We start from the raw sequence: 13,262 nt of genomic DNA, 5'->3' as shown, positions 1-13,262 counted from the left end.
GTTGCAGTGAGCCAAGATAGTGCCACTGCACTCCAGCCTGGATGACAGAATGAGACACTGTCTGGAAAAAGAAAAAAGGAGATACATCTATACATATCTTGCAATACTAATCAGCAATAAAAAGGTACAAACTATTAAAACATGCAAAAACCTGTATGCATCTCCAGACGATTTTGTTGAGTATAAAAAACAACAGCCAATCTTTAAAGGTTACACACTGCATCACTCCATTTATATAACATTCTTAAATAAAAATACAAGATCATGGAGAAGAGATTCGTGTTTGCCAGAGTTAAATGAGAGTTACTCTAAACTGAGTAAATTGAATAAAGGTACTCTAAACTGGAATCTTTCTGTATTATTTCTTAATAATTTAATATTTTCTTAATTATTTCTTAATGTATGTTAATATTATATTCATAATACATTATCTCAAAATAAAAAGTTTAAAAATGACAAGAATATTAACTTAATATTCAAAAATAAATGAAAACATTTTCTCCCCAAATTTGTCTTTTTTTCTTGTTGCTTTATGCTTCCTGTCAGAATAGGAGCAATAAATATGTGTACTGAACATGTGTGACAGTCATTTCAATATTAATACCACCTCATTCAGTGCTCACACAAAACTTTGAGGCAAGGCCGGGCGCGGTGGCTCAAGCCTGTAATCCCAGCACTTTGGGAGGCCGAGGCGGGTGGATCACGAGGTCAAGAGATCGAGACCATCCTGGTCAACATGGTGAAACCCCGTCTCTATTAAAAATACAAAAAATTAGCTGGGCATGGTGGTGCGTGCCTGTAATCCCAGCGACTCAGGAGGCTGGGGCAGGAGAATTGCCTGAACCCGGGAGGCGGAGGTTGCGGTGAGCCGAGATCGCGCCACTGCACTCCAGCCTGGGTAACCTGAGTGAAACTCCGTCTCGAAAAAAAAAAAAAAAAGATTTGAGGCAGAGATACAACATGATTCTCTATTCCACCTTCTAGTAGTCTAGCAGTTATCCTAGCATCACTTATTAAATAATCTGTCATTTCTCCACCAATTTGAAAGATCATCTTTCTCATCTGATAAATTTCCATGTACACCTGAGTTTGTGTCTATCTAGATGATCTATTATTAACCTCTCTTCACCTATTCCGGTCCTAGAACCATAGTCCTTTGTTAAAAATATGGTCAATAGGGAAAGTTTTGATGAACGTTTTTCCTTAGGGAAGAGAGGCTCAGAATATGTACCATTTTGTAGAAAACTTGGAAACTGGGCAGAGTTTATAACTCTGAACAAGTACCTTTCATAACTGAACAAGTGTCTTTCTCATACTGCTACCATGTGCTTCATATTTTTATAAAACTTATTTAATTTCATGATTTGAAATTTAAGAACTAAATAGCAGGTCAAATTTTAAAATATTTTTGCCATAGATTTAAAATTTGATAGGTGAGTATCATAAAAATAGTATTATGGATTTTCATATTTATAAATCTGTTTTTATTTACTAATTAGAATATAATTCTTAGCCAATTCTTAGGTATGCTCATGAATAAACTGCTAATAAAAGTCTCTGGTCTATGATATCTGGTCTAAATCAGCAAAATATAATATATACAGCAGACCGCATAATCAAAATAAATATACCTAATTTTTTTTTTTTTTTGAGATGGCGTCTTTCTCTGTTGCCCAGGCTGGAGTGCAGTGGTGCGATCTTGGCTAACTGCAACCTCTGCCTCTTAGGTTCAAGTGATTCTCCTGCCTCAGCCTTCTGGGCAGCTGGGACTACAGGCATGCACTACCACACCCAGCTAATTTTTGTATTTTTGGTGGAGAGGGGGGTTTTACCATGTTGACCAGGCTGGTCTTAAACTCCCGACCTTAGGGGATCTGCCCACCTAGGCCTCCCAAAGTGCTGGGATTACAGGCGTGAGCCACTGCACCTGGCCACATAATTTTAAATGCATATTAAGAAATGCCAAGGCCGGGCAGTGTGGGATGTGCCTGTAATCCCACCCAGCACTTTGGGAGGCAGAGGCAGATTGCTTGAGACTAGGAGTTTGAGGCCAGCCTAGGTAACATGGTGAAGCCTCATCTCTACAAAAAATGGAAAAATCAGCAGGGCATGGCAGTGCACACCTGTAGTCCTAGCTTCTCGGGAGGCTGAGACAGGAAGATCACTTGGACCTGGGAGGTCAAAGCTACAGTGAGCTGAAATTGTAACACTGCACACAACTCTAGCCTGGTGACAAAGTGAGACTGTGCCTCAAAATATATAAATTAACAAAAACAACAATTTTAAAAAAGGGAAATGTCTACATTAGGAACTACATTATTTTTAATGTACAAATCAGACTGATGGTTCCTCTCTCTCAAAGGCATCTCTACCTTAATCAATGGCCAATGCTTGATCACTACCTCTCAGATAATAGTCAACAACTTTGTAAAGGTATTTGTTCTTGGGAGACCTTGGAAGAAAGTTTGTTATTTTTTCTTTTTCCTGAGAAAGAGTATTGCTCTGTCACCTAGGCTGGAGCGCAGTGGTGTGATCATGGCTCACTGCAACCTTTACTTTCTGGGCTCAAGTGATTTTCCCATCTGCCTCCCAGGTAGCTGGGTGAGTACCACCATGCTTGGCTACTCAAAAAAATTATTTTTGTAGAGATATTTCTCCTTTTTAAGGAGAAACAGCTATTCATTTTTAAAATTGGTTTTAATTATAAAGATGATTTTCAATTTCTCTCAAAACTTTTTTTTTTAATAAAAAGTCAAATAGCCCTGTATCTTATGGACTTAACACATTAATAAAGAATGTATTGAAGATCTTAGTTCTCAGTCTTGCCTTTGAATTAAAACTTTCTTATGTGATAAAATGACTAATGAACCATGTCTAATTTACATGTATGTTTCTAAGATCATGATATTTTAAAAGTTTTAGAATATATTAACTATGACATGTTCATAATTTATACTAGAATATGCCTACAAGTTAGCTCTTGAACTAGAATATGTAATTTCAACACATCTTCCATGGGAATAATCTTATTTTCAAATTGAGTCATCTTTTATCACGTGCTTAAAACTTTTAATCTGTGAGTCAATATCCTTATTTGTCCACAGCACTTACAGTAAAGAGTGTTCAACTAGAAAATTCCTTAGATGTCAGTGCACAGTTTGCGTAGAAAGAGTACTGATTACAGGTTGGAACTAGTGCTGGTGGTGAGAAGGTGTTGGTAACCACACCTACAGCTTCTAAAAATTCATGGCAGCGAAAGAGGCTACTTTGTTAGCTAGATAATCTCCAGAATCAGCAAAAGGCAAGTACTAATCTTTTTCTTTTTCCCCCCGAGATGGAGTCTTACTCTGTTGCCCAGGCTGGAGTGCAGTGGCGTGATCTCAGCTCACTGCAATCTCTGCCTTCAGGGTTCAAGCAATTCTCTTGCCTCAGCCTCCCAAGTAGCTGGGATTACAGACATGTGCCACCATGCCTATTTTTTTTTTCTTTTTTTTGAGATGGAGACTCACTTTTTCACCCAGGCTGGAGTGCAGTGGCATGACCTCAACTCACTGCAACCTCTGACTCCAGGGTTCAAGTGATTTTCCTGCCTCAGCCTCCTAAGTAGTTGGGATTACAGGCATGTGCCACCGAGCCTGGCTAATTTTGTATTTTTAGTAGAGATGGGGTTTCACCGTTTTGTCCAGGCTGGTCTCGAACTCCTGACCTCAGGTAATCCACTTGCCTCGGCCTCCCAAAGTGCTAGGATTACAGTTGTGAGCCACTGCGCCTGGCCAATTTTTTTTTTTTTTTGTATTGTTAGTATAGATGCAGTTTCACCACGTTAGCCAGGCTGGTCTCGAACTCCTGACCTCGTGATCTGCCCGCCTTGGCCTCCCAAAGGCTGGGATTACAGGTGTGAGCCACCGTGCCCAGCCTGAGCCACTGCACCTAGCCTGGCAACTACTAATCTTATTTAGAGAGAATTTCAAAGAAAAAGAACTATGATTAAATGTAAAAAAGTAGAAATATAAGCTTAGAAGTAAATTTTGTCTACCTAAATTCAGATAGTTATCATGTATCATATATTATTTTAGTATCCACAAGCCCAATTATGAAAGAACTGTGTGTGTATATATATTTATATTTTAATTTTACTGTAAGTTCCGGGATACATGTGTAGAACATGCATGTTTTTTACATAGGTATACATGTGCCATGGTGGTTTGCTACACCTATCAACCCATCATCTAGGTTTTAAGCCCCAAATGCATTAGGTATTTGTCCTAATGCTCTTCTTCTCCTTGTCCCCCACCCACTGACAGGCCCCAGTGTGTATTGTTCCCCTCCCTGTGTCCGTGTAAAAGAACCATATATTAAAACAAGCACACCTGCTGATTCACTGGGGGCTGGTTTACTTTTCTTTTTTGCTTCTGGTAGAGGTTGGTATGGTCTTTGTCCCACAGGCTCATCACCTTGGATAGCTGTTAAATCATGCATACTGAAGCTTCTTAAACGTTCAGTTATTGCTCCTTGGCTCTATTTAACAGAGAATTGATAGATCCAAGAAAAAAATACTTTAAAAATATTTAGTATGCTTACACTTAACTATCCCTGAACATTTTATTAAGATAACTTCAGAAAAGCTGAAAGAATTGTACAGTGAACACCCAATATTGTTTACAATTTGCAGTATCTGCTTTCTCACATATCTAGCATCTATTGATCCATGAATTCATTTTCTTTTTTCATGCATTTCAAAGTAAGTTGTAGACATCAGTACATTTCACCCCAAACATTTCAGCATCATATTTAATTTTAAAGTGTAAAAGATGTATGATGACCTTACCTCAGAGTAAATGGCATCCATAATGTTGCTGTCTCCTGAAACTAGCGCTGTGGGGCTTAAACTTTAAGATTTAGGGCAACTTTCAATTTTTTGTTTTATGTATTTATTTAGACACAGAGTCTCCTCTGTCACCCAGGCTGAAGTGCAGTGGTGCGATCTTGGCTACTGCAACCTCTGCCTCCCTGGTTCAAGAGATTCTCCTGTCTCAGCCTCCCGAGTAGCTGGGATTACAGGCATGTGCACCATGCTAGCTAATTTTTTTTTTTTTTTTTTTTTGAGACGGAGTTTCGCTCTTGTTACCCAGGCTGGAGTGCAATGGCGCGATCTCGGCTCACTGCAACCTCCGCCTCCTGGGTTCAGGCAATTCTCCTGCCTCAGCCTCCTGAGTAGCTGGGACTACAGGCACGCGCCACCATGCCCAGCTAATTTTTTGTATTTTTAGTAGAGACGGGGTTTCACCATGTTGACCAGGATGGTCTTGATCTCTTGACCTTGTGATCCACCCGGCTCGGCCTCCTAAAGTGCTGGGATTACAGGCTTGAGCCACCGCGCCCGGCCCAAAGGCAACTTTTTAAAGTAAAAGAGACATGACATTGTTTTAAAGCTAAGCTAAGTCAGGACTGGTAATGGCTCTTTCTAGAACAGGTTAAAAAAATGTAAGAGCCAAAGAATCTGGAATACAAAACGACAGTCAATTAATGAATTAACTATCTGGCAAGACATATCTACTACTCTGTATATGACTTTAAGTCCTTTCCCTTAACAATATGGCAGACACTAGGCACAGGTGGGCATTTAAATGGAAATTAAGTGAAGTTAAATAAAATACAACATTCAGTTCTTTTATTGCACTAGCCACTTTTCAAATGCTCAATAGCTGCATGTGGCTAGTGGCTACTGTATTGGATGGTGCAGATACAGAACATTTCCAACACGGTAGCTCTGAAAGAGACATTTTCTGAACTGTTTATATATAACTACATTTCCCCTCCTAAAGTATAAAGCTTTGTAAAGCAAAAAAAAAAAAAAAAAAAAAAAAAAAAAAAAAAAGAAATTTAAATTTACCTACTTTAAATTTGCATAGCATATAGATGAGTCACTTCTTATTTATAGCTAGATTAAAAATATTCATGTAAGGGTTTTTTTATACTTATTATTTCTTCTTTTCACACATATGAATTTATGATTTCCTCTAGTTACAGTGTTACCATAGAAACTAATCCATAATGGTTCATCTCTAAATTTCAAAGTCAAAGGTGCTACAAACATTTGGGCATTACTGTTAACTTGTATTTTATACTCAAGGAAAAGGTTTTAATTTATGAGTCTTGATTCAGTTACTCTGGGTTAATAAAATATTATGTCAAAACCAAATGCCATTTCCATATCCCACTTGAGCTCTGTATTTCTACCGTATTTTTGAATTGTGACAAGAAATCATTAAAGGTCTATATTCTCAATAAAAATAATTGGATTTCACACATTTAAAAAACATTTATGGCATGGTTTAATTCATTATACTTGGTTCCTCCTTATTGGATATCATTTACTTATCAAACAGATAGTTGACAGAAGACTTTGGAGACATACTACAAGGAGGTGACCAGTGTTCATCTGCAACAGATGCCTTGTTCTCCTATTTCATCTTTGTAGTTTTGTGCCCTCTCTCAGCGATTCCTGATTTCTTTATCTACTGCCACACAGATGACAAATGACATGCACGTCCATGACACCCTTCACCAAATTCACATGCGATTTCTAAGGCTGGCTATAATTCCCAAACCCTCGCACTCAAGAAAGTACATTTCAGGATACAAATGTCTTGAAGTGTTAACAGAATCAGTCTAGTTTTATAATTATATCATCCACAAACTTTGGTATGTTTAACAAGCATAATCAACAAATTTCTTGGGACATATGTCACAATGAAATCACATACTACTGTTACTTCTATTGTTGTGATAGGAATATTTTGCCTCCAGAGCAAGACTGTAAGACACTAGAGGAGAGGGACATTCTTAGGCTTCTTCTATTCTCCTGGTACACCCGGTATGTTACTGATATTGAGCATGTAATAATTAAACAAAATACTCTTATGTCCATTCTTTTTCATTACTCTTGACTGCTAAAGTGAAGAGTTCTCCATAGGTACCAGCATGTTTTAATGTAAACACTGTAGGTTTTATGCAGAGGTTCAGCAGCAAGCTACAGGTATGGCCACAGGTTTCTCCTAGTTCACAGGTGGACAGATGATACCACCTACCAAGGGTTTGCTTCAGGTTTAGATTAAACATGAGCAAGGCAAGGCCCAACCTTGAGGTATCTGGGTCATCTACCTACAGCCTGGATTTAAATTTAGCTCTTGAGTAACCAATGCTACTATTATGAATAATACTCAAGTATTATCAATCCCTTCAAGGCTTTCAGGAAAGTAGGGAAAAGCAAAAAGGGAATATGAGCCCTCTTTGAGAAACTTCAACAGTTTAACACCCATTATCTCCTTGGAAAATTGGACTTTCAACTCTACATATTTTTATGGGTCCTGAATAAAACTAACATAAGGGAGAAATTGGTGCAGTATTGTGGACTTTGAAAACATTACATAAATTACAAGTATCCAATGTAACCAGTTAAATGGACAGATGTAATTATAAAGTAATCAGTTCTGAAGGCCACCTTATTCCTACCAGTTTCTACATTTTCAACACAAAAAGTCCAGTAATAAAGGAACTATAATTGCTATATTAATGGTAAGTAGAGATATCTTGCCTCTACCTTAGAATTCTATATCACAAGCATAATATGGTTGCAAGTACGCAGTGTGGCTGTAAGTAGGCAGGGAAAAATGCAAAACTAACAACACTACAATGTTTAGGAAGATGGAATGGGTGACCTTTTTTCTTTTTAAAAATATTGTCTTTAATATTACAAAATTAGTCAATATGTAGTACACTATAAGAAATTCTGATCCATTTCTCACCAACGTTTCCTGTATCTAACGCCTTACTCCCATCAACAAAAGAAAATGATCTATTTTTGAGGCCACAAAGAGAACATTATAGTCACTTGTAAATAATAATGCTAAAAGGTATTGGTTTTCTTTAAATTAATAATGTTGTGTGTACCTATTTTCTTCTATTTAATTTATATAATATTAAGCCAAAAGTATAAGAAAAATGAGTAAAGGACCCGGTGCAGTGGCTCACACCTGCAATCCCTACACTTTAGGAGGCCAAGGTGGGAGGATCGTGTGAGGCCAGGAGTTTGAGGCCTCAGTGAGCTGTGATGACAACTCTGCACTTTAGCCTGGATGATAGAGCGAGACCCTGTCTCTAAAAAAGGAAAGAAGAAAGAACGAGAGGGAGAGAGATAGAGAGAGAGAGAGAGAAAGAGGGAGAGAAAGAGAGACAGAGAAATGAGGAAAGGTTCTAGTCTAGTCTGTTGTATGGAAAGAGCAGTCTTAGTCAATAAAGAGGAAAGGTGAGATTAGCATCTACAAGATAGTTCCGTATCTCAGCACTTTAGATCTTATTCTCTGCAGAATTGTCTGTACTCTGTGTGTGTTAAAATTGATCCTAACAATCAAAGTAACAGAGATTATGATGAGAATGCAAAAGTCAAAGTAATTAAGTATCCTGTAGAATAGTTTACACATTGAAACTGATCATTGTGAGAATTGTTCCTGAACCTTCTGAATTTCAGGTGGCAATAAATTCTCAGGTTTTGGATTTAGATGGGCCCAAATGCCTCTTCAAGAAACCGAGAACACTGCAGGGGCTGACTTGGCAGAGGGCTGGGTCCAGAGGTAGCACACCCAGGCTCTGGAAGAGATTCTTTTGCCGCAACGCAGCTCCCCACACTGGCTCCACAAGAGCACATTTATATCCAAGGGCACTAGGACATCTGAATATCTATTCAAGTATCTAATCATATGGTTGGCATCCATAAAAAGGGACCCTGCATGTATGATTAATTCTAATTTCTTTACACTCAAATAATGCTGGCTTTGTTAAAATACTTCATTTCCTGGTTCAACACTACATTAAAATTACTATATTTTGTGTTAAATAAGGGGAATTTATTTTGTGTATCAGCACCTTTGTATAAAGCCTTCAATTTATTTTCTTCACATTTTTAATCTTCGATTAAAAAACATATAACCAGCAATGCTTTATAATCTTACAAGCACAAACCATCCTTTTACAGAATAATTCTTATACTATTCAGTAATGAATAGCCACTAAGCTCTATTTCCTATTGATCCTTGACGTTACATTGTAATTGCAGATAAGGTTAGTTCCCAGTTTTTAGGGAAAACCCATTTCCCTATGCACATTCAACAATTAATCTGATAAAGCCCAGGATGGAATTGACTGCATTTGCATTAGGTGAATAATATATTTTAGTGTTTTTAAGATTACTGAAGAATATTGACAACATGGAGAAACATTTTAAAAAGGAAGTAAACATTATTTGTAACCTATCACCAAAACTACCTATTTATATATCCTTTTAGTTTTTTCTGACTCATCATTCTTTTAGAGCAGTTTCTCAACCTTAGCACTCTTGCTGTTTTGCATTAGGTAATTTTTTGTTGTGGGGAGCTGTTCTGTGCTTTGTAGAATATTAAGCAGCATTCCTGGCCTTTCCTTACCCACTAGATATCAGTAGCAGCGCCCTCTCAGTGGTGACAACCTAAAGTGTCCCTTGGTAAAAGGGTAGGAGCACAAAATTGCCTCCAGTTGAGTACCACTGTTTTAGATATATAAGAGGTATTAGAAATCAGGTTTCATCTCTTTGTTTTTACAGGTGAGAAAAATTAATACTTAGATCAATGCGGATGATTTGCCCAAAATTTCATGGCTAATTTGTGGCAGAATCAGCACTAAAAAAAATCCAGATTAACTCAATTGCTGTAGCATTCAATGTTTTTTATACCATTCTGCTTCCCTAGATTGTAGAAAAAATAATACAACCTTCTTTTTTCCATTGTCTGGATAAAGGTTCTTTCCTTTTTTTTTTTTTTTAACGAGTATAATGCTAAGCAGCTGTATGTCCTCAAAACCATTCACAAACAGAAAGTCACAAAAAACGCAATAAGATGTTAGGATTTTTGGACCAGTTAAAGTAAATTAGACTTCAACAATTTTACCTGTAAAGCTCAAAAGTCTGTGGTAATTGATTTCTGATATCTAAAGGTTACCAGAAAAATTCAGACGTGGTTAATCCAACTAACAGTACTTTGCTTCATCTGTCCTTCATCTGTCAGTAGTGTTGCTCATGTGCACGAAACCACCTACACTTCTCATGTGAAAGGCTATGGAATGCTGTACATCCTCAGCAAAATCCTTGTAAGTCCTTCATATGTTTATGCTTTGCTCAGCCAAATAGACTTGTACAGTGACCTTGCAAACAGATGCCTGGTAATTAGGTCACAGAACTGAGTAACATTTTCAGAAAATTGCTTTACGGTATAATAAATGTTCTGATGAGATTCCTATTTTCACCTTTAACATGCTCAGGTGGTTCAACCTGGGAAACCTAGTCAGGATTATCACCTGTTCTTCAAAGGTCACACCAACAGTCCAAGAATTTTTAGCCTGAAAGATACTTTAAACAAACTATATATTGTAAAAATCTTAAATAATTCTGAAATCTTACTGTTGGCTTTCTTGCAGCTTCTCCTTAAACCTGACCTATTTCCTATTTCAGTTTCAATTTACTCTCAGTATGAAGTGTCTGGTTCAGTGATTCTTCTATGACAATACCCTTGTTTGACATCTGCAGAGATGAAACTAATTTCGTGTACTTTAAAATAAGCACAGTGTAACTTGAGGCAAATTGGGTTAACATTATGCTATGTTCAGCATATTTAATAACCATTTCTAGTGAATACAGTCTCCAGGATGGGGTCTCCAACATTCCTGTACTCATGATGAGAATGGTGACAGTTAGCTCATATACAGGGATCTTATGGATAAAAGAATCACAACATTGCAAATAAGTGGGGACAGTTCCAAATCCAGTATCTGATTTCATTTAAGGGATATGGGTTTCTATTTGTTTTGCAAGAGTGACTTAGATCATTTTTATCAATATTCCTACCTTTGGAGTGGACAGGTGATTTTAAGGTGTTAAACATATAAATGAAAAGAAACAATAAATCACAAAGAAGAGAGCCAGAGAAATACATACAGGATTGTTTTTTGTTTTCATGGCATTTTAACAGAAAAGTATCCCTGTGAGATAATGCTTATTTTAATAATGGAGGGTTATGTGTGGGGTCTTATCATCCAGAGGTGAAATAAAATTTTCAGTTAGAAATAAAATTTTTGTGGGCTATTCCCTAGCTAATACAGACATTAGCTCCAGACAGACAGTGGCTTGTGCAGGCGAAGGTTGTATCTATCCGGTTCATTACTATATCCCAGTACCTACCATGTAGCAGGCATTAAATAAACAGATGCTGAATAAATAATATGTAGGATGCTAAATACCAGTGGAGGCAAAGTGTAAGATAAAAATAAATGAGAAGGGAATGAGGATAAGATAACATAGTGGGTACTGTTGATTCCCCACGTGGTAGTAAACACAAACCAAAATAAAACAAATACTGCACAAAATAGTCACAATATGTACAAAGGTATCTCACAGAGTAGAACAGACTATATGCAAATGCTAAAATGAGGAGGAAAATGGGATTTGTATGTTTCTTTGTTTAAGACAATATTCTAAAATATGTTTTCTAAATGATTTTTCAACTTGAAATTTAATTTTCAGTTTTTCTCCACAGAACCATGCTGAAGGATGCTTTTAAATACGAAAAATTCAGACAGCAGCTTCATTGGGTGTAAATAAATACATGTACTTGGTTTGCAAAGTCGAAAATGTTAAATTTTATAACAAAAGGCAACAAGCCCTTAGTTCCCTTTTCCTCTTCATCCCCAGCCGATGCAACCCCTTTAAGCCCTCTACTTTCCTATTGTAACAGATAAGGATTTTAGTTCTCTTCCATTTTCCTTCTCCTTCCCCCATATGGAAAAAGTACAGTTGTTAAATCCTTAGTCTGTGTTCATTATTATAATGTAAATGCAGTCATACTCCATTATTATATTTCCTTTCTTATGTAACTTTTTTTTCCCCAGAGTTAATGATCACGCCTTTTTTTCTTTTTCATTGTCTTCCCCTCTTCCTCTTTACATTGCCTCCAGTGTTTTTTTCATGGTGCTCAGGGAAGATGTGCAGCTGCATGGGCACCAGCTGCCTATAGCCAATGTGTCATCTGGTTGAAACATGCCCTCTCACTGGTTGTATTTTTTATTATTTATTTTTATTTATTTATTTATTTTTGAGATGGAGTCTTGTTCTGTCACCAGACTGGAGTGCAGTGGCGCAATCTCAGCTCACTGCGACCTCCGCCTCCTGGGTTCAAGCGATTTTTCCGCCTCAGCCTCCCAAGTAGCTGGGACCACAGGTGTGTGCCACCATGCCTGGCTAATTTTTGTATTTTTAGTAGAGACGGGTTTCACCATGTTGGCCAGGATGGTCTCGATCTCTTGACCTCGTGATCCACCCGGCTCGGCCTCCCAAAGTGTTGGGATTACAGGCGTGAGCCACTGTGTCTGGCCTATTTCTTTTATTTTTAGTATTTTTTGAGATGGAGTTTCACTCTTGTCACCTAGGCTGGAGTGCAATGGCTTGATCTTGGCTCACTGCAACCTCTGCCTCCCAGGTTGAAGCAATTCTCCTGTCTTGGTCTCCTGAGTACCTGGGACTACAGGCATCCACCACCATACCCAGCTAATTTTTTTGTATTTTTAGTAGAGCCAGATTTTCCCCATGTTGGCTGGGCTTCTTGAACTCCTGACCTCGGGTGATCGACCTACCTCGGCCTCCCAAAGTGCTGGGATTACATGTGTGTGCCACTGTGCCTGGCCTCTCACTGGTTTTAGTATTATCCCTGTGCAGCATGAACAATCCTCTTGGCTTTGTATGTCCAGAGATATCTCTCCTGGCACTTTTCATCCACCACATCCAGTTTTGGCTGGCTGCACTTTGGACTTGCTGTGTGGTGTTCTCTCTGGGAGTTTTTGTCATCTCTTTTCTGTGATGAATAACTTGTTTCCCAGATCTCATGGGTTTCCTTTTTTGTGGACCCTTCCCTAGCTCTGTGAGCAGATCTGTCCTGACAAAAGACGACCGGTAGGTAAATCTTGTGACTCTGCATGCCTAGAATTAAGAAATTTCTTAATTCTAAGTTCACACAATTGAGGGCTCGACTGTTATAGTACTTGAGGGTGAAAATCATGATGGTATCATGAACGGTATTACTCTGTCTTCAAGCATTCATTGTCACTGTTTAGATATTTAATGCCATTCTGATTCTACATCATTTGAATGTGATATGCTTTTTATATTTGGAATCTTTATGAAT

The 13,262-nt window shown here is 37.8% G+C and overlaps 1 protein-coding gene across 1 annotated transcript in view; it reads right to left on the bottom strand.

Annotated features, from left to right (window-relative positions):
* REEP3 (receptor accessory protein 3) overlaps positions 1 to 13,262 on the bottom strand; it is a 108,640-nt gene that overhangs the window by 11,702 nt on the left and 83,676 nt on the right. Inside the window, exon 6 of the mRNA XM_032252663.1 lies at positions 4,371 to 4,518. Coding sequence (XP_032108554.1) covers positions 4,371 to 4,518 — 148 coding nt within the window. The remainder of the gene's footprint in view (positions 1 to 4,370; positions 4,519 to 13,262) is intronic.

The sequence above is a fragment of the Sapajus apella genome, unplaced genomic scaffold, assembly GCF_009761245.1.
Source record: "Sapajus apella isolate SASKATOON/1434 unplaced genomic scaffold, GSC_monkey_1.0 scaffold78, whole genome shotgun sequence".
In the NCBI taxonomy this organism is placed as follows: Eukaryota; Metazoa; Chordata; class Mammalia; order Primates; family Cebidae; genus Sapajus; species Sapajus apella.
Note: the sequence above shows the minus strand (reverse complement) of the source record. Positions and strands in the feature narration are given on the sequence as shown.